General features: G+C 43.3%; 1 protein-coding gene across 42 annotated transcripts in view; it reads right to left on the reverse strand.

Annotated features, from left to right (window-relative positions):
* Ppp2r2b (protein phosphatase 2, regulatory subunit B, beta) overlaps window positions 1-19,791 on the reverse strand; it is a 427,050-nt gene that overhangs the window by 82,592 nt on the left and 324,667 nt on the right. For all 42 annotated transcript variants that reach the window (NR_073588.2, NM_022209.4, NM_001402382.1 and 39 more), the window contains one exon: window positions 17,389-17,501. Coding sequence is in view for 41 of the 42 variants with exons in the window: in NM_022209.4 (NP_071545.2) it covers window positions 17,389-17,501 (113 nt within the window). In the remaining variant the exon portion in view is untranslated. The remainder of the gene's footprint in view (window positions 1-17,388; window positions 17,502-19,791) is intronic.

Below are 19,791 nucleotides of genomic sequence, written 5' to 3' on the forward strand. Positions count from 1 at the left end.
CTGAGTTTGATTATTTCCTGCCTTCTACTCCTCCTGGGTGTATTTGCTTCTTTTTGTTCTAGAGCTTTTAGGTGTGCTGTCAAGCTGCTGACATATGCTCTTTCCTGTTTCTTTCTGCAGGCACTCAGCGCTATGAGTTTTCCTCTTAGCACAGCTTTCATTGTGCCCCATAAGTTTGGGTATGTTGTACCTTCATTTTCATTAAATTCTAAAAAGTTTTTAATTTCTTTCTTTATTTCTTCCTTGACCAGGTTATCATTGAGTAGAGCATTGTTCAATTTCCACGTATTTGTGGGCATTCTTCCTTGATTGTTATTGAAGACCAGTTTTAGGCCGTGGTGGTCCTATAGCACGCATGGGATTATTTCTATCTTTCTGTACCTGTTGAGGCCCGTTTTTTGACCAATTATATGGTCAATTTTGCAGAAAGTACCATGAGGAGCTGAGAAGAAGGTATATCCTTTTGCTTTAGGATAGAATGTTCTATAAATATCCGTTAAGTCCATTTGGCTCATGACTTCTCTTAGTCTGTCGACATCACTGTTTAATTTCTGTTTCCATGATCTGTCCATTGATGAGAGTGGGGTGTTGAAATCTCCCACTATTATTGTGTGAGGTGCAATGTGTGTTTTGAGCTTTAGTAAGGTTTCTTTTACATATGTAGGTGCCCTTGTATTTGGGGCATAGATATTTAGGATTGAGAGTTCATCTTGGTGGATTTTTCCTTTGATGAATATGAAGTGTCCTTCCTTATCTTTTTTGATGACTTTTAATTGAAAATTGATTTTATTTGATATTAGAATGGCTACTCCAGCTTGCTTCTTCTGACCATTTGCTTGGAAAATTGTTTTCCAGCCTTTCATTCTGAGGTAATGTCTGTCTTTGTCTCTGAGATGTGTTTCCTATAGGCAGCAGAATGCAGGGTCCTCGTTGCGTATCCAGTTTGTTAATCTATGTCTTTTTATTGGGGAGTTGAGGCCATTGATGTTGAGAGATATTAAGGAATAGTGATTATTGCTTCCCATTATATTCATATTTCGATGTGAGGTTATGTTTGTGTGCTTTCACTCTCTTTGTTTTGTTGCCAAGACGATTAGTTTCTTGCTTTTTCTAGGGTATAGCTTGCCTCCTTATGTTGGGCTTTACCATTTATTATCCTTTGTAGTGCTGGATTTGTAGAAAGATATTGTGTAAATTTGGTTTTGTCATGGAATATCTTGGTTTCTCCATCTATGTTAATTGAGAGTTTTGCAGGATACAGTAACCTGGGCTGGCATTTGTGTTCTCTTAGGGTTGTGTATGACATCAGTCCAGGATCTTCTGGCCTTCATAGTTTCTGGCGACAAGTCTGGTGTGATTCTGATAGGTCTGCCTTTATATGTTACTTGACCTTTTTCCCTTACTGCTTTTAATATTCTTTCTTTATTTTGTGCGTTTGGTGTTTTGACTATTATGTGACGGGAGGTGTTTCTTTTCTGGTCCAATCTATTTGGAGTTCTGTAGGCTTCTTGTATGCCTATGGGTATCTCTTTTTTTAGGTTAGGGAAGTTTTCTTCTATGATTTTGTTGAAGATATTTACTGGTCCTTTGAGCTGGGAGTCTTCACTCTCTTCTATACCTATTATCCTTAGGTTTGATCTTCTCATTGAGTCCTGGATTTCCTGTATGTTTTGGACCAGTAGCTTTTTCCGCTTTACATTATCTTTGACAGTTGAGTCAATGATTTCTATGGAATCTTCTGCTCCTTAGATTCTCTCTTCCATCTCTTGTATTCTGTTGGTGAAGCTTGTATCTACAGCTCCTTGTCTCTTCTTTTGGTTTTCTATATCCAGGGTTGTTTCTATGTGTTCTTTCTTGATTGCTTCTATTTCCATTTTTAATTCCTTCAACTGTTTGATTGTGTTTTCCTGGAATTCTTTCAGGGATTTTTGCGATTCTTTCAGGGATTTTTGCGATTCCTCTCTGTAGGCTTCTACTTGTTTATTAATGTTTTCCTGTGTTTCCCTAAGGGAATTCTTCACGTCTTTCTTGAAGTCCTCCAGCATCATGATCAAATATGATTTTGAAACTAGATCTTGCTTTTCTGGTGTGTTTGGATATTCCATGTTTGTTTTGGTGGGAGAATTGGGCTCCGATGATGCCATGTAGTCTTGGTTTCTGTTGCTCGTGTTCCTGCGCTTGCCTCTCGCCATCAGATTATCTCTAGTGTTACTTTGTTCTGCTATTTCTGACAGTGGCTAGACTGTCCTATAAGCCTGTGTGTCAGGAGTGCTGTAGACCTGTTTTCCTCTCTTTCAGTCAGTTATGGGGACAGAGTGTTCTGCTTTCGGGCGTGTAGTTTTTCCTCTCTACAGGTCTTCAGCTGTTCCTGTGGGCCTGTGTCTTGAGTTCACCAGGCAGCTTTCTTGCAGCAGAAAAGTTGGTCTTACCTGTGGTCCCGAGGCTCAAGTTCGCTAGTAGGGTGCTGCCCACGGGCTCTCTGTAGCGGCAGCAACCAGGAAGATATGCGCCGCCCCTTCCGGGAGCTTCAGTGCACCAGGGTTCCAGATGGCCTTTGATGTTTTCCTCTGGCGTCTGAAATGTATGTACAGAGAGCAGTCTCTTCTGGTTTCCCAGGCTTGTCTGCCTCTCTGAAGGTTTAGCTCTCCCTCCCACGGGATTTGGGTGCAGAGAACTGTTTATCCGGTCTGTTTCCTTCAGGTTCTGGCGGTGTCTCAGGCAGGGGTCCTGCCGCTCCTGGGCCCTCCCCCACGGGAGCCCAGAGGCCTTATACAGTTTCCTCTTGGGCCAGGGATGTGGGCAGGGGTGGGCAGTGTTGGTGGTCTCTTCCGCTCTGCAGCCTCAGGAGTGCCCACCTGACCAGGCGGTGAGGTCTCTTTCCCACGGGGTCTGGGAGCAGAGAGCTGCTGTGGGCTGGGGTGGGTTTACTTCCTAATGCCAGCTCATGCATACTTAGAGAGAACGACTGACTGTGAGATGCTCGACTCCAGGTGACAGACATGCACAACACAACTTCTACACCGAAAACTCAAGGGACATGGAGAAAGAGAGGGCATAAAGCTTGTAAGAGCTGGAGATGAGCTTCCTCCCCTGGCTTTGTCTGTTTGTTCCAAACACCCCAGAGTAGGCTCATGACTCAGTGTCTCTCAGCCTCTGTGCACAACAAGAGGCCATTCAGTGCTGGTCCCTCTCCAGGTGGAATCTTCTAGGCTCTCACATTCTGCAAGGCACTTGGTGTTTGGTACGATATACAATGCAAAGAGCATTTGATTATTACACTAATCAAATGCTTAAAAAAATTCTTAAAAATTATTTAAAATTACTTTATTATTTATATTCATGTGTGTGTATTGTGTATGCTTACTTGAACGTATGTGCACCATATACATGGGGAGAGGGCATCAGACCCCCTGGAACTGGAGGTACAGGTGGTCACAAGTCATCTTATGGGTGTTAGGAACCAAACCCAGGTCCTCTGAAAGAGCAGCAAGTGTTCTTAACCACCGAGCCATCACTCCAGACCTAACTTTAAATTGTAAAAGTCTTTATTAGTTTTGACTTGCTGTCCTTAATTTGTTTTTTTTTCTTTTTTCTTTCTAAGGTTTATGTTGTTAGTGTGTGCCTGGAAATACCCTGATGTCCTAGACTGTGAGACAGGCAAAACTATGTTTGGCTCATGTCAGAATCTATGCCTGTGAATGAAAGGAAAAAAAGGCAGGAATAACATCTACAATTGTTAGGTTGGTTATACAATGGGAACATCGAGGATCAGAGAGATAGCAGGTGCCATCCTCTTGGAGTCTGAGGAAATTCCTATGGCTTCTATTGCTACATTAGAAGATGTTGGCAAATGTCTGAGAAACAAATGGTCCCTTCCAGGAACCCATGGGCGTTTGTCTCTGTCATTCCTCTGGGTATGGAGCTCTGATTTCTTTGCATGGACAGGAGAGCAAATCTGTCTTTGACGCTAAGGAGGAGCTCTTTCCAGGGCGCTGCACTCCTAACCAACCCCAGTCATTTCTTTCTCTCCCCAGCACCAGTCTGCATGGAAGGTGGAGGTGATGATTTATATGTTGTAAGCAGCTCTGACAGGTGCACTCTGTCTTGACTTCCTCCATTCGCAGGACTAATAGGAAGCTTATCTTTTCCTTTGTGTAATAGGGAGCTGTCAGATTCTATGGCCCTCAAACAATTTAATCATTCATAGAAGGGTTCACCTTGTGGGGAGGACACCTTGGTATTGGAAGAGGGAGGTGAAGGCCATGCCCTAGCATGTATCAAAATAGTGGCAGTCAGGGGCTAGAGGGCAACATGGCCTAACTGACAAGTGGCACTTGCTTCTTGAATTTAAACTCTGTTGCCACCTCTGCATGCAGCTCCCCTAGTTTGGGTTTATTTTCTGTTGTGGGTACAGACTATTTTGCCATCCAAGCAAAGAAGGGCTGTTCCAAAAGAACTACCCATGCAGATCAGAGAATGCAAACCAGGGCAAACCAGGGTCCTTAATATAGCCTGTGGTGCTTGGTGTAGTCTGGGTGGTACTGCACTCCCCTCCACACGTGCCTGGTGTTCCTGTCACCCTCTTTCTTCCCATACTACGCTATGATGACTCCTATGTGTGACCTTGGCCTTCTGCATGTCCCTTGCTTTCCTGCAAAGTGTGAAAGGTAACTCAGCTTCTCTCCTCCCCTTTCTTCTCTCTTCTACTTTCTTCTCTTTAGACAGGGTTTCATGGAGTCTAGGCTGGAATTGAACTTGATATATAGTAAAAATGACTTAGAACTTTCTGATTCTCCTACTGAGTGTTGGAACCACAGGATGTGCTGCCATGCCTGATTTTGTGTGGTACTGTGATTCAAGCCTTGGGATGTTCACATGCCAGATGAGCATTCTAAAACTGAGTACATCAGCAGCCAAACTTCTCTGTAGGCTGACCTTGAACTCCTGATCCTTCGGCTTCATTCTCTTTCATGTTTGTCTACCTGGGCATGGCACTATGATGAGACAAGTTGTTTCTAAGTTTGTAACAAGATTTGCTGTAGTGACGAGCAAGGACACATTGGTTTTTCCACTATTTTAAAAGGTATGTTTCAAACTCATGAGATCTAAGACTCATCAGAGTGAGAATTATATATACTTCCTATAATTGTTTGTATGAAGACTGAAAGGTTCATATACATAGTAGATTAGATAGAAATTATATAAGATGGAGATGTTTTCATGACCTAATGTGGAATTTGTTTCAAGAACTTATTGGACATAGGCTAGATCTGAATTGGCTACAGCAGGAGAAGCCACTGCCTTTGGGAGTCTAGTTAACATGGAGGTCAAGGGTAAGGGGGGTGCAACTGAGAAGTTAGGAGGACACAATGGGTCTGCATTTGCTAGTGGAGTTCCTTTATAGGAGTCACTCCTCCATCTGGTACATAGTCTCCTCAATCCTGACATGGGATTAGAGTAAAGAATAAATGTGGGTACAGTGCCTGCTTGGCATGGTGTCAGGCAGAAGGATGTTCTCAGTTGACTAGGAGGAAGTTCTACCAAGTATCTTTCACCATGAGGTGACCCTGACTGGGAGGGGAGAACTCCTATTCACAGACCCACATCTTTCAGCCAGCAGTTTCCAAAGAGAGGTTCATTGCTATACCACGTCCAAAATAGATCACTGACCTATTGTTTGAACCAGAATCAGTGGCTAGCTTCATGAACTAAAGAGGAGCTAGAGTGAACTAGCTTTCGTGGAAAAGTGGAGTGTCAGAGTAACAGATGGGTGACCTAGTGTCACAGATGATTCTCCTGCATTGGCCACAGATTACACGTTTAGTAGACTATTATGAACAGTAATTACTTCCTAATTCAAGGAAAAGGTTCCTTATGGATAAGTATTTTTGATGGAAAATTACTTCACTTCAAATCCTTTTTAGACATTAATTTCTTAAAGTTTCACAGAAACTCTGAAAATAGATTTGCTTAAATATGCTTAAACCATAACTTCCTATATTACTCCAGCAAGATGCATTTGTGAGATTGTTTATGTACTCTGGTAGCTTTGAACACTTCTATAATAAAGAGGAAGGCACTAAACACTGACCCCAGTAAACACCTTCTAGGTGAAATGCTTTTTTCCTGTAGCTCAACCATTCTAAGGAAACCAAAAAATTCTTTGTTGAGAATAAGCTTTTTTAAAAATAATATAAAACTATCCTTCATATAAGCTTTCCTGCAACTGGTTTCTTGTTTTATGCATCAAAGAAAAGATAGTATCTTCACATCCACAACCCCCCAGGGATGTATTTCAAAATCTTGGCTGTCTGGAGAGGACTGGTGTTTAAAATGCTTACATCAATGCATCAGCTCGTGCTTGTTTGGCAATGTCCTAAGATCAAAGTGATCATGTCCTCTGTTGGGCTTAATTCTAAGTCCATTTGTGTTAATTATTTTCTACAAAGATCTTATGTATAATGAGCAGAGGACCTAGAAACCCTCTTGTGATTTCAAATTAATTTCTTAGTATAACTTGGTAGGAAAAGGGAGTCTGACACACACACATTTGATCTGCTAAGGATGTCAATTTGGAAAACAAATCTAAGTCAGATCTATTAACACTCTCAGGTATGTTAAACCATGAGCATATACATGCCTGCACACCCATTTCAAAGACTTAGACAATCTTTCCCACTTTCATCATCCAGTACTACCTGAGTTTCTACTTACTTTTAAAAGTATAACCTGAAATTACTTAGATGAAAGATAGGAGGAACTCACTTCTCTGGGACCGTGTGAACAAGGGCTAAAATGGTGACACTCTCTATGTCTACAAAGCTTGAGAAAGACCATCAGGCTGCCTGTGCTCAGGGTTAGGTAAACCTTCCCACAGTCCATCCCTGAATTCACATCATGGAATGACCAAAGGTAAGGAGGGAGAGCCTTCCAGAACCTGGGATGTCTAAACTCCGACCATGGTGTCTCAAGATTAGATGACACCCAACACCGTGGAAACATTTGGTTTTTGTTTTGGTCAAATCTGATGCTTTTCTGATACCATTGGGTGTTTCAGCATCTTACTCCTGTTGAGGATTAGACCATGGGCACATTCTAAAGGATTGGTGAGCAGGATACACGGATAACTCGATCCTAAGCCAGGTGTAGGATTCTGATCGCTGACTATGTTGGATCTAACTGCAGTATGTCAAATGCAGAATGCCAGAAGTTCCTCTGGGATGAGGGTGATGTGGCATCATTAGGGAGTGAGCGCGGATTGCAGTAGATCTGACTCTTCACCAACTTCCTATTTTACCATCCTGACATGTGCAAGAATACCTAGTCATGACTATACATGGACTGACCCTGGACTCTGACCCCATAGGTAGCAATGAATATCCTAGTAAGAGCACCAGTGGAAGGGGAAGCCCTGGGTCCTGCTAAGACTGAACCCCCAGTGAACTAGTCTATGGGGGGAGGGCGGCAATGGGGGGAGGGTTGGGAGGGGAACACCCATAAGGAAGGGGAGGGGGGAGGGGGATGTTTGCCCGGAAACCGGGAAAGGGAATAACACTCGAAATGTATATAAGAAATACTCAAGTTAATAAAAAAAAATGAAAAAAAAAATACCTAGTCATTCCTATGTTATAGATGATGGCTGCCATTTGGTCAAAGAATGACCCCCTTCTTGGTGACTCTTACACAGGGTGGTGTTTGGAGCACTGGCTTTGGAGACAGATTGAACAGGTTTAAAATACAACCCTGTTGCTTGGTAGCTGTAGGTGTGGGCAGGTTGCTTCAGGATTAACAACCAAGTGCCTCATTTGCAACACGGGCATCATAGAATTATCCACTTCATGGGTATGATGTCGGGGTACAATGAAATGTGCGTATGATCTGTATTCCAGAAGGCACATGCTTAATAAATGTCTTTAGTGGTTACTGTTAGAATGTAGCACTGGGCACAAGGTGGCTGCCCCCAAGATATGACTTGCATGGGAGGGGAAGGAACTTGCTTAACAGGATTAAGAAACAGCTAGAATTAACAACCATAGTGCGAGTCACAACAAATCAATCCAAATCAAATCTCTCCCTTGGTGTCAAGGCAACTCTGTTTTGATAGAATTTGCTTTCATATTGATCTGTGCAGACTTTGAGAGTCAGAAGGAACAACTGAAAATCATCAAAGACACTTCAGTTTGAAATAGATCTTAGAGGCTGTTATGCCAATGGTTGCCAACAGTACTCTCTGGGTCATAGTAGATAGACATGGGTAAGTGCCTTGGCCCCTTTCCTTCAGTTTCTGAGTAGTTGGGTAAATGTGTGTGTGTGTGTGCATGTGCAGGGGACATGTGTGGGGGTGGAGTGGAGCATAGGCACTTTCTGACTCTGATGACTAGATTTTTTATGCCATGGCCTAGCTCGAGGTACCCTACCTTCCTACTTTCCTACAAAACAACAAACCCTCCTTTGTTGATGCCAGCAGTCTCTATGGCTTACATGCATGTTGCTCTCTTGCCCCAGCTTATTCACATGGATGTGAGCTCAAACATCAATTTCAATGCATATGTAAGACATCTAGCCTTTATAAGAGGCAGGATAGACATATGAATTTTGGAATTAGAAAGACAGGGATTCAAGTTTAAGCACTGTCACTTATTAACCTGTTAGGCAAGTTCCTTAACCTTTCTAGATTCAGGTGCCATGCCCCTAAAAATGAGGACCACACTGGTCCCTCACATTACAGGTCTATGTGGAAAATTCAGTTATGCTAAGTGCCTCTGGAACCTGGCAGATGCTTGCTAAGTAAGTATTAGCTGCTTTAATAATTCCAAGTGAATTAGTTCATTTGGCTACTGTTGAACACAACTAACTATTGTCTCCCTGAATATCAAACAAAGGAATCAGCTGACAACAAGAATAGAACTCTTACAATTCTCATGCCTAAAAGGCTACAGACAAGGAGATTTGTCTGGAGCCTAGCTGCCTGTTCTCTGATCCCATAACTGAAACTCCATGACACGGACAGATACAATCAGATAATGGCAACAATCAATAATGATAACAGAAATTATTATTTATTTTCATAAACACGGAATATGTGCGTCCTGCTGCGTTACACACATCACATGCCAGTATTCACTTTGGGGGCAGTCAATCAATGAGAGCTCTCAATATACGCCCGCAGAGGTAGGAGGGGGAAGACGGAGCTAGGGATGAGAAATTACCCACGGCAGAGTGACACATTCACCAAGTTAATCTAATCCAGGGGGGCCGTCGAGGGCCGTTGCCAGCCTGTGAATATGAAACAGACTTGATTGATTTTTCACTGCAGAGGCTAAAACTCCATTGTTACTGGCAACAAACACCAGGAAAGATGAAGCCGTGAAAAGATTGTATATCAAGCACCCAGTGCAGCCATAAATCAGAAAATGGAGTCTAAAAAAATTAAAAATAGTTGGAGGAAGGCCATTTCTATGTCCTAAGAGGCCTTGGTTATTAAAGCATAAACGTCAAATTGAAATTAGGGGCAGTGAAAGCCACCCCCGACTCAACCATTTGTTTGCCCTGGGACTGACCCGGCTGCTTCCTCTTATGAGGAACTGGACTTCTACACCACCAGAAGGGAGCAAACAACAGCGTGCATTCTCCTGCATCCCAGCTACAGTGCCCATTAGCATCAAAGCTGGTGTAGCCCTGAAGACTGATCTGGGAAACCCCACCCTTACCCTGCACGTCCTCCATTCTGTGCTGCCATGGCAACCTTATGTGTTACTCTTAGTAACTGAGAAGTAACACAGAGCTTCTGTCTTCTGTCAGTACTTCTGTAAGTGTGTGTGCCAGAGTTCCTCACGATTGCCTAGGAAGACTATTATCTAAGTGGTCGGGACCAGAATTCCTTGTGATGCGGTGGTCCAGTGAAAGCTTCTAAAATGTATGCTGGGTGACCACGAAGCACACTGCCTTCTGAGAGCCATAGTTTAAAGTGATCCACAGGCAGTTTGTCTCCTCTGTGCTGTGGGGATGGAGTGGCTCATTTGTCCTTCTGAGACTACCTTTTTATAGGAGCTGGTTTGTATGACACCTATCACATATCCAGCATTGAAAAATCTCATCCTTGTATAAATCAAGGGTTTAAGCCGATACAGCTCTCATCACGTGAATGACAGGATTCCAGTGCACATAAACCTGTACTCTGCTTGTGGGTCTACTTCTTACTGTCTTTGAATTGTCAACCCAGCACTCATCTCTCTGTACCTCAGTTTACAAATCTCTAAAATGGGTGCGATTGCCTAAGTCATAGGATTATGAGAAGGACAGAGTTGTAAAATATATGCAAAAACTGCTTAGCCTTAAGCCTATCTTGATGAAAGACTGAAGAAATGTAGTTATTTGTCATCAGCTTAAACTGGGAGAGTGTCTAATCGGCTCTCTTAAAAAGAGATCGGGTAGTTAAATAGATAGTTTCATTGAAAAGTTAGTCTCTCCCAAATCTTTTCATTCCTTTTCCCCATAAAAACTCTGAGAGTTGAGGCAGCAGCTGGTGGATGTCTGTGAGGCTCTGGCCTGCAGCTGTCTAAATAGCCATCCCTATAGTTTGTGAACATCCTGGTCACTGTAAGGTGGAAACGGGTAGGTTCTGCAGATTTCAAGAATATGTGACTGAGCTTGGAGGTGGGTGGAAATGGTCATGGGCAGGAGGCCAGAGTAGGAACACACAGCAGCAGGTAATCATCCAGGGAAGAGTCGGTTGGTCCCTGTGAAGCTACCCAATAGGGAAGTAGCCCCTTCAGAGCCCTCGGGCCTCTAAACACAGCTCACGAATAAGGAAACTTTGACAAGGATTTCCAAGAGATGGGAATTAATGATGGTATTATCTGAGAGATGGGAATTAATGATGGAATCCCCCAGCACTATACATGCAAATTAGCATTTTCTTAGAGAGCAAAAGCCATGGAGAAGAAGGAATGAAGAATCACCACTAGATTTTGGGTCAGACTAGTTTGCACGCCAGCACGGCCATTTCAGAGTCCTGAGACGTGGGCAAATGCCACGCATCCCCTAATGTTTAGTCTCTGCTTTGGTGTATCCATTCTATTGACAAATGCTGACCTAGTGCCAGCACATGCACTGCTCTAACTGAGGATGCTTCACCACCTCCTTTTCCATAGAGTGTACACTCTTCTGAGGGATGAGGCAAGCTAGGTGATGACCACGTGGTTTAAGTTATGCTCAGTGCTAAGAAGAAAGATCAGGTGAAGGACACAGAGAATGACCGGGAAGGGGTGTGTACTACTTCTCATCAAGTATTCCAGGAAAAATTCTTTGATAAAGTGGCGCCAGGGTGACGACTGACAGGGAGTCTATGGCTTCCGATGACCTCGAAAGTAATACAAGCTTCCTGGCAAAACTACTATCGTTACCGGTGGAAGGCTAAGCCGGAACCTGACAATCAGAATGCACCCAAGAAACAGCGCTTTTATCAGATAGTTATTTAAGTACTATTCCCATTAGCTGGGAGGGAAAGGAAATCCATTAGAAAACTTAACTCCCATCCTCTCCCTCTTCTTTCAGAAAAAACGAGTTATGACAAGTCACGGCATGAGAGCTCACACCTTTGAGAATCTATTTATAACAGGTTTAAAGGCAAATGTCACCCTGGCCTAGGTTCCAAGGGCAATGTCAACCAACTCTAATGAGGCACACAGTATCTCCAGGCTCACGCTGCTGGGAGAGAGAGCCGAGGGTGATTTCTTACTACCTAGCTTCCATCCAGGGCTAAGTAATTTACTTGAATACCAAGCCTGTTGCCTAGAAAGGGCTCTAAGGGCCCATCGCCCCTGGGAGCCTAGGGGAGAGGAATATGGAGGAGCTTGCTGTATGCAGCTGCACAAGGACTCAAGGGGTTTGTTTCTCCATGTTGTCTTGGGAAACTTAATGACTGTGAAAATGTGAGCGAGTGAGAGAGCAAGTGTCTCTCTCTATCTCTCTCTCTCTCTCTCTCTCTCTGTGTGTGTGTGTGTGTGTGTGTGTGTGTGTGTGTGTGTGTTATTGTGAGTTCCTCTGACCAGGTATAATAAAGGCACCGATTGCTAAGAGTGACATTTTAGTGGCCAGGAAGGCAGCTCAGTGTATAAAGTATTTGCCTACAAGGGTGAGAATCAGAATTGAGATCTTCATCTCCCACACAAATGCCAGTTGGGCATGGCTGCCTGCCTGCAATTCCGGCTCACAGAAGGCAAAGCCAGGGAGTCCCCAGAGCATCTGGTTAGCTATCCTAGTGGAAGCTGTGTGTGAGCTCAGTGTTCACATGAGCGACCCTGCCTTGATGAAGAAGGTAGACAGAAACTAAAGAAGACACCTTGGAATCAGCCCTGGGCCTCCACATGCACGCACACATGTGAACATGTATACTCACCTGCATACATACATGTGTTTGCACATACACTTGTGTACTCATGCAAATGAACATGCATATACGCTTGTACTCACACCACACACAAACACATGTATATGGGAGTAAAGCCCTGATATATGTGTATAAGGCTCAGAGCCCTGGCTTTGGTTTAAGTCTTAGCTCTGGAATGACAAGTAACAGAAAGATAGGAGCAAATTGCTTTTTCTCCTGAAGCCTGTATCACATTTAAGGGTCCAGTAGCAAAGTGTATCAATGTCTCTTTTATAACCCTGCAAGCTGATCATGGAACTCCCTTCTTGGAGTTTCGTGTCATGAGCAGTGGACTCAGCTCCTGGGACAGCTTGCTACACACAAAGAGCATAGCGTGCGTGTGGTATAGCAGAGACTCAGTAAAGACTAGATCCCAGCAACTTCCTTGCCAAATACCTGCCCACTTCCCCTCATTGTGAGTTCTGGAGATGAACCGAGGCATTAGGTAAGAAAGCATCCAGTGGGTGTTACTCAATTATCATCATGATTATCTTGGGTCTATAAGGATGCTGAGCAGGGAGCCATTCTTCTCCTGGGCTCCTTGGGTAACAAGTGATTGGATTTGAAAGAGCATCTTCCATTAAAGAAACAAAAAAGCCAGATTCATAGTCATGCTTTTAAGGAGCCGAGCCTCTCAGAATTGAAAAAAAAAGGATGGGTTCGTTACACATCGAGGATTAATTAGCTGTCAGGTGTTATTAAATGTTCCCACTCTTAAGACCCACTTGTAATCGGATACTGTGGAAATGAGCAAGTGGAAATCTTTGCAGGGGAGGGGACGGGGGACACAGTTGCTGGTGGTGCAGATTTCGACGATAGAGTATGTTGGTAAAGAATAGTCTATTTAATGTCGCATTGGAGTGTCCTCTCTTTGGGGTCACTGTTCTGAATCTATGGCTTTCAGGGTTGTGTGAATGGGTTTCCTTTTTGTTGTTGTTCTGTTTTTGTTTTTTTCTTCTTTCTCCATCAAGCCTTTATGGAGTTTTAAAGGGCAGAGTGTGGGATGTGGATGTTTACATGAAATGGGTGTTATTTTAAGGCCTCAGACTGAGGAGTGGAGTAAAACATGGGTAACATAATTTTTATAGTGAATACGTTTATATTGTTGTAATTACTGCTCGTGTGATTGAAAATTAACAGAAGTTGAAAACAAAACCATGATTCTAAGGGGGTTGGTAGATGATAGAATCCAGTGACCACAGACCCTGGTCTTTTAACAAACCCCAGTGTCAAGTGTCAAAAATGCAAATTTGGTCTCAGAATTCAAATTTCTCCAATCTTATGCTCAATGGCTTAAAAGTAAGGAGAAAAAGAAAAGGGAGGGTGCCATCCAGCACAACACAGCTTTATGAACAACTGGAGCTAGAGTTGTTATTTTCTAACTGGCAGCTATACCTCAGGGCCCCTGTCAGGAGTGATCTGAAGCTCACTTCATTAGCAACGTTGTCTTGCCACAGTGGATCTCTACTCTAGTGGGAATGTAAATAGGTCTCTCTTCTCTGTCACTGGGATGGAGCCCCCAAGGAGTTAGACACATATATGGAATCCCGTAAGATGCCATTGGCAATGGGAAACCACACTGGGCACTGCAGATGGCTCTGAAAAATGTCACGCACGTAGCAAACAAAGGCAGATGTATCAGTTAACACATTAAAGATAATTTCAGAGGCACCAAAATGCATTGGTGTCACATTAAGAAACGAAAAGAAAATACTTCCTTTTAGAATAATTTGATCAAGACTGAGCCCAAATTTAAATGTTCCCTCCTTGTATCTTTCCTCTGTCTGTACCATGTGGTTACTGGTCTGTCTGTAGTCTGTTGTAAGTGTGTATATATGTACATGTGCCTGATGTTTGTCTGTTCATAAAAAATGGAGTTTTCTCTGTCTTTATTGAACAGTACAGAAAATGCAGCATGGGATAGAAATCTTTAACAGAATTTTTCAAAGGAAAACGTTACTAGTCCTAACTGACCCAGAACAGCAAACACTACTGCAAACAGACACTATCAGCCTGTATCTATTTTGCTTCCAACATTTATGGTGACTATTTGCTTTAAGGTTGTTTCCACCCCATTGGCTGCTTTCAGCAAATGATTACCATAACACATAAAGACACTACTCTGGGTCAGGGTCAATAAAGGCTATAAAACTTAAGACCCTCTATGCATAGTAAGGTTGTTTACATTGCTCTCTTAAAGGCAGGTTAAACTTCAACAGACCAAGTACATGCACAGTAGGACAGCAGGTTAAGTGCAGAGTCTTAAATGATCTCAAGGTGTATTAACTTTGCTTCAAGTTCTAGACAAGTTCGGTCTCTTTGAATGCAAGCGATATTTTCAGAACAACGTATCACTACAGGCAGAATCTATGGCAGAACTCAGGGACACCCAGTCGATTTGTTTTCCTCACAGGACTGTCATGGACTCAGGGATAAAAGACAGTCTTAATTCCTGTAATATTTCTGGCACATTCCTTACTACTTATCTACAAGTAGATTGTGGAATGAACAAAACAATATAAAAAGAAAATATGATATTTCTTTCTTACACACACACACACACACATACACACACACACACACTCACACTCTTTGAGGGTAAGAAAAGGGATGCTGACATTGGTGATGGTGGTGAGGCTGATGAGGATAGTGATGACTGGTGATGTTGCTGATGATGGTAACACTAAGTGGGGAGCTAGCTTGAAGTATCCTCTGAATGCCAGATACCACACAGGCTAAACTCTCTTTCACATACACAGTGTCTGGTTGAATCTGCATAAGAACCACAGTGAATGGTGACCATCTGTGTTCTACAGATAAGTCACTGGAGACTCAAGTCAAACACCCACCATCCCCAGCAGGAGAGGAGTGCAGTCATACTTCTAATCCACTTCTGCCTGCTTGGACCTTCCTATCCTTTATCAGGCTTCTTTGAAGTCTCCCAAACCTCTGCACTTTCAGAACAGCAGGGTAGGCAGACACCTCCCCAACCTGGTCTGACACGGGAACTTGCATGAGAACAGAGCAGCCAGTGTGTGGGGCCTCAGAAGGAACACAACTAAAGACATAGTGTCCATCAGTACAGGATAAGCCTAATAGCCCGATCTTGTGCCCAGCAGAGTGTTAGAAAGCCTTTGATGAATAAATAGATGAATGAATGGATGGATGGATGGATGGATGAATCAGTGAGTTGATAAAGGAACACAGTGATCACCAGTGGCCTCTTCTGCTTCTGTACCCGGGTGAGATCCTCTCTCCCCACTGGCATGTGCTTCACTGCTGGCTGTTCCCTTTTCAGGTTTGGCCCTCTGTGTAGCAGCTGGTGTCTGGGAACACACACTTTAGAGTGCTAGAAGTCCTATGGGGTTAGGGCTGGTCCCAACATGTTCTTACTTTACTGTTTGCACTGAACAGATTCAAAACAAACCATCCAGTCTTACATCACTTTTACCTATAACTAGAGCAGTGGCTCTCAACCTGAGGGTCATGATGCCTTTGGGAGTCAAACTACCACTTCCCAGAGGTTGCCTAAGACCATTGGAAAACACAGATATTTGCATTATGATTCATAATAAGTAGCAGAATTACAGTAATGAAGTAGTAACAAAAGTAATTTTATGGTTGCAGGGGTTGTCACAACACGAGGAGCTATATTAAAGGGTTGTAGCGTTACAGAGGTTGAGATCACTGAGCTAGAGAGTCTTTTCTTAATGCTCCATGTTTAGAAATTCATTTTACTAGTGACCCTCTCTGAGGCCTTTCCAGGCTTTCAGAACCAAACGCCATCTCTTTCTTCTTTGGACAAGTAACAGTTCACAACTCTCTCTGTCTGAGCATCTGTCTTACTCTGTGTAGAGTTAGGGCCATTTGAGTGTAAGTGCTGTAATGGACCCCTCCTTACCAGGCTATGCACATCTGGAGGCCCCATAAGGAAGCCACTCAGGCTGAGAGCAAAGTCTATATACCTGCTGAGTGTAACAGCCACAGGGGAAGAACTTTCCACCCCTGGCTTTCACAAGTTCATAGACAATGGGCTTTTAGTTGCAGGGGAAGAAAGGAAAAATAACTTGTCTGACTAAAGTTCAAAAGGATTAAGCAAAGGCTCTGTTTTGAATACAATTTCCTCCATAAAAGATTCATGTGTGGAAGGCCGAGCCTCCTGTTCTCTAGTCACCCAAGGGTGAATGGATCATACAGGCTTTCATCAACAAGTCAATGCATTATTGAGTTCATCATTTGGTGGAATTAGAGGAAGATAGGGCCCAGTAGGAGAGAGTAAGTCTGAGGATGTGTCTCTGGAGAATAGCTTGTCTCTGGTTCCATCTAGTCTGTCTGTCTATTTGCTTTCTGACCACCACGAAGTGAGTCCTCTCTACATATGACTTTACTATCTTCCTCAGCAAAACCTGGAAACAATAGAGGCAGCTGAGCCTGAATGAAATCCTGTAATCTGTGGTCTAAATCAAATGGCTCCTACTTTTTAAGTAGTGTCTGTTAGCTAAAATAGCCCAAAGACAAATGCAATAACCATGGAAGATTCTGGTAAGTGGCAGGGTACAAACCCAGGTTTGTTAGATTCTGAAGCTTGGGCTCTTAAGGGCAAAAGTCAGACTTTCCACCTCACTAGTCTTGAGCCCCTTATTCCAACTACAGAAGGTATTCAAGACACGCTAGGTAATGTGAGTAGACAGGCTGAGAATGTCTGGCAGTGGCCATGTGGCAAGTCATTGGGGACAAAACAGAAACATGGATTTGTAGTCATTAGGGCCTGGCACCTTTCCCACTCCTCCATCTGCCACCAGAGATGGGTAGGCCGAGAATCTGCCCAGTGCCTGCAACCACACATTAAAGTTGTAATCTGCTGTTGTGGCCAGCACATGCCCAACTTCAGGGGGGCAATCCCCTGTCCCCTGCTAGCCCAGGCTGCTGAAAGACATGGCTGGAACAGCGACACTCACCCGCAGGGTTGTGATGGTGGCAGGATCCCGGAGCCGGCCCTCCTCATCTTTCAGGTTGTAGCCTTCTGGCCTCTTATCACGCTCACTAACTTTCCATAGCTTCACAGTTTTATCTGTGGAGGACAATCAGAAGTCATGATGGCTGGGCAAGGAAGGTGGTAGTCAAGGTAACAATAGTAAGAAGAGCTATAGGAACCAGCTCCTCCAAGTTCTGTGCTACATAAATCTCATGTCATTTGAAGGCAAGGTTCACAAGGCAAGACAAAAGCAGATTGTGTTGGGACAACGCCCTTCTCTGATGATGCACCGTTAGAACATATACCTTACATTTTAATTTGACTCATTCTATAAAAAGACTGATTGAAACCCAGTAAGAGTAGTCACATACAGAGTTCACTTTGTAACTGTTAGCTCAAGGACAATTTTAATCTAATGTTCATGATCACTTTGGGCAGTAGGACACTGTTACCATTTTCATTTTTGAGCATCCACCCTTAGACACTGTCTTCACCATGCCCATGAAGGCCCTTCATAACCTGGTACTCTTGACTTCCTCGACCCTCTGATACTGCTGACCATTCTGTTACCCAGCTTCCTGTGCTACTGTTACATGGATTCTTTCTGTCCCTAGCCACTAAGCACACTCTGCTTCAGGGTCTTTGAACATACTGCACCTTCTGCCAGTAAAGCTGTTATCTGTCTGTCTAATACATATAATACACATATATACATACACATATATATATGGTATCTATGTGTATGAATATATCTATATATGTATCTATCATCTATATCTATCTATCTATCTATCTATCTATCTATCTATCATCAATCATCTATCTACTGTCTGTCTGCTTTTCTTCCTTCCTTCCTTCCTTCCTTCCTTCCTTCCTTCCTTCCTTCCTTCCTTCCTTTCTTTCTTCTATCTGGCACTGAGGGTTAACCACAGGGCTGTAGATGCTAGAAAAGTTCTCTGCCAATGAATTATCTCCCTGCCCCGTGACCTTTATGACCTTTTCACATGGCTCACTTACTTTTGTTTATGCCCCAACCTCAGAGTAGTTTATGTAAAATCTGTATAAAACCACAGTGGCATCACAACTCTCCATTCTTTCTTCTCTCCTTTTCCTTGATTACCAGTGTTTCTTTTTCTCCCTCTTCTTCTTTTATTCTGTTACTACAGTTCACTATCAATTGGCTATGTTGGTCAGTTTTTATCATCTGTCACTAGAAATCTCTTGGGTTTCATCTGTCTTGTTCATCACTGAACTTTCAGCATTTAATGGTACCTAGGGTGTGGTTGAGGCTTAATAATATCAAAATCAATGTTAAGTAAATATTAACTTGACTATGAATTGATCTCCTTGCTATAATATACTTTTCCAATATTCAGGGAATACAACAATATAGAGATGAAGCAAAATGGTCTTATGTCGTAGCATAACACAGCTGCCTAGTATGTACAAACCCTGAGTACCAGTCCCTCTCTTCTCCTCTCCCCTCCCTCTTCTCTTTCTTCTCTCTTCTCCTATCCCCTCTCCCTCCTCTTCTCCTATCTCTTCTCTCCCCCACCCCATCACTTTTCCTGCTTCCTGCTAGTTCCCAACTATAAACTAGAGCTTAGACTGTTTTACCTCCATTCGTCTCTTGATGACACCTGTCCTTTTCCATAGCAATGAAACAAAAGATGAGAACTCCAGTGCCCTCTGGTGCTGACAGCCCAAGGCAATGATGGAGGGAATCTGGAACTCTGAGACCTGGTGAGACATGTTCTACCCAGACTCTCAATTTTACCTTTTCAGAAAACATGTTTGGGCTAAGCTAGTCTTGTCTGTGTGCCATATGTCCTTGAACGCCTTTCTTATCAGATCTCACACCCCCAGTCTGTGCTTGTCTTTGTCTTTCCTTCTGAAAAGCAGGGGTACACTTCGTTTCTCTGTATTTGTCTCCGTTGGACAGGAATTGTTGTGAGACACTGTTGGGCCTAATTCCCCCTACTGCCTAACAGATGTTAGGCTTCAAACTCAGGACCAAAGGCTGAGATGCCGATTAGCATATCAAAACAGACTGGCTGCCAGGTTCTCCCCTACCGGCTTCAGAATCCTCCTGGCTAGCATACCCTGTCCCTACCCTGAACTTTCCAAGCCAAAGGACTAGACTGCCTCTTCTCCCAGAATCTGGCACTATATAACTCACTGGTTTGTCTATGCTAGTCTCTTGGCCCAGGGCACCTCTCTTGGTCTGAGGCTCCTCTTTTGCTCTCTCTCCCCTTATCTTCACACATGGCCTGATTCAGTCCAGCCATGTTTACTCTGGACCCTTCAAAATGCCTTTGTCTCTGTCTCTGGATTTTTTCTCCTTCATATCTAGAATAATCCTTCTTCTCTACCATATCTACGAGTA

The sequence above is a fragment of the Rattus norvegicus genome, chromosome 18 (genome assembly GCF_021556685.1).
Source record: "Rattus norvegicus strain SHRSP/BbbUtx chromosome 18, alternate assembly SHRSP_T2T, whole genome shotgun sequence".
NCBI lineage: Eukaryota > Metazoa > Chordata > Mammalia > Rodentia > Muridae > Rattus > Rattus norvegicus.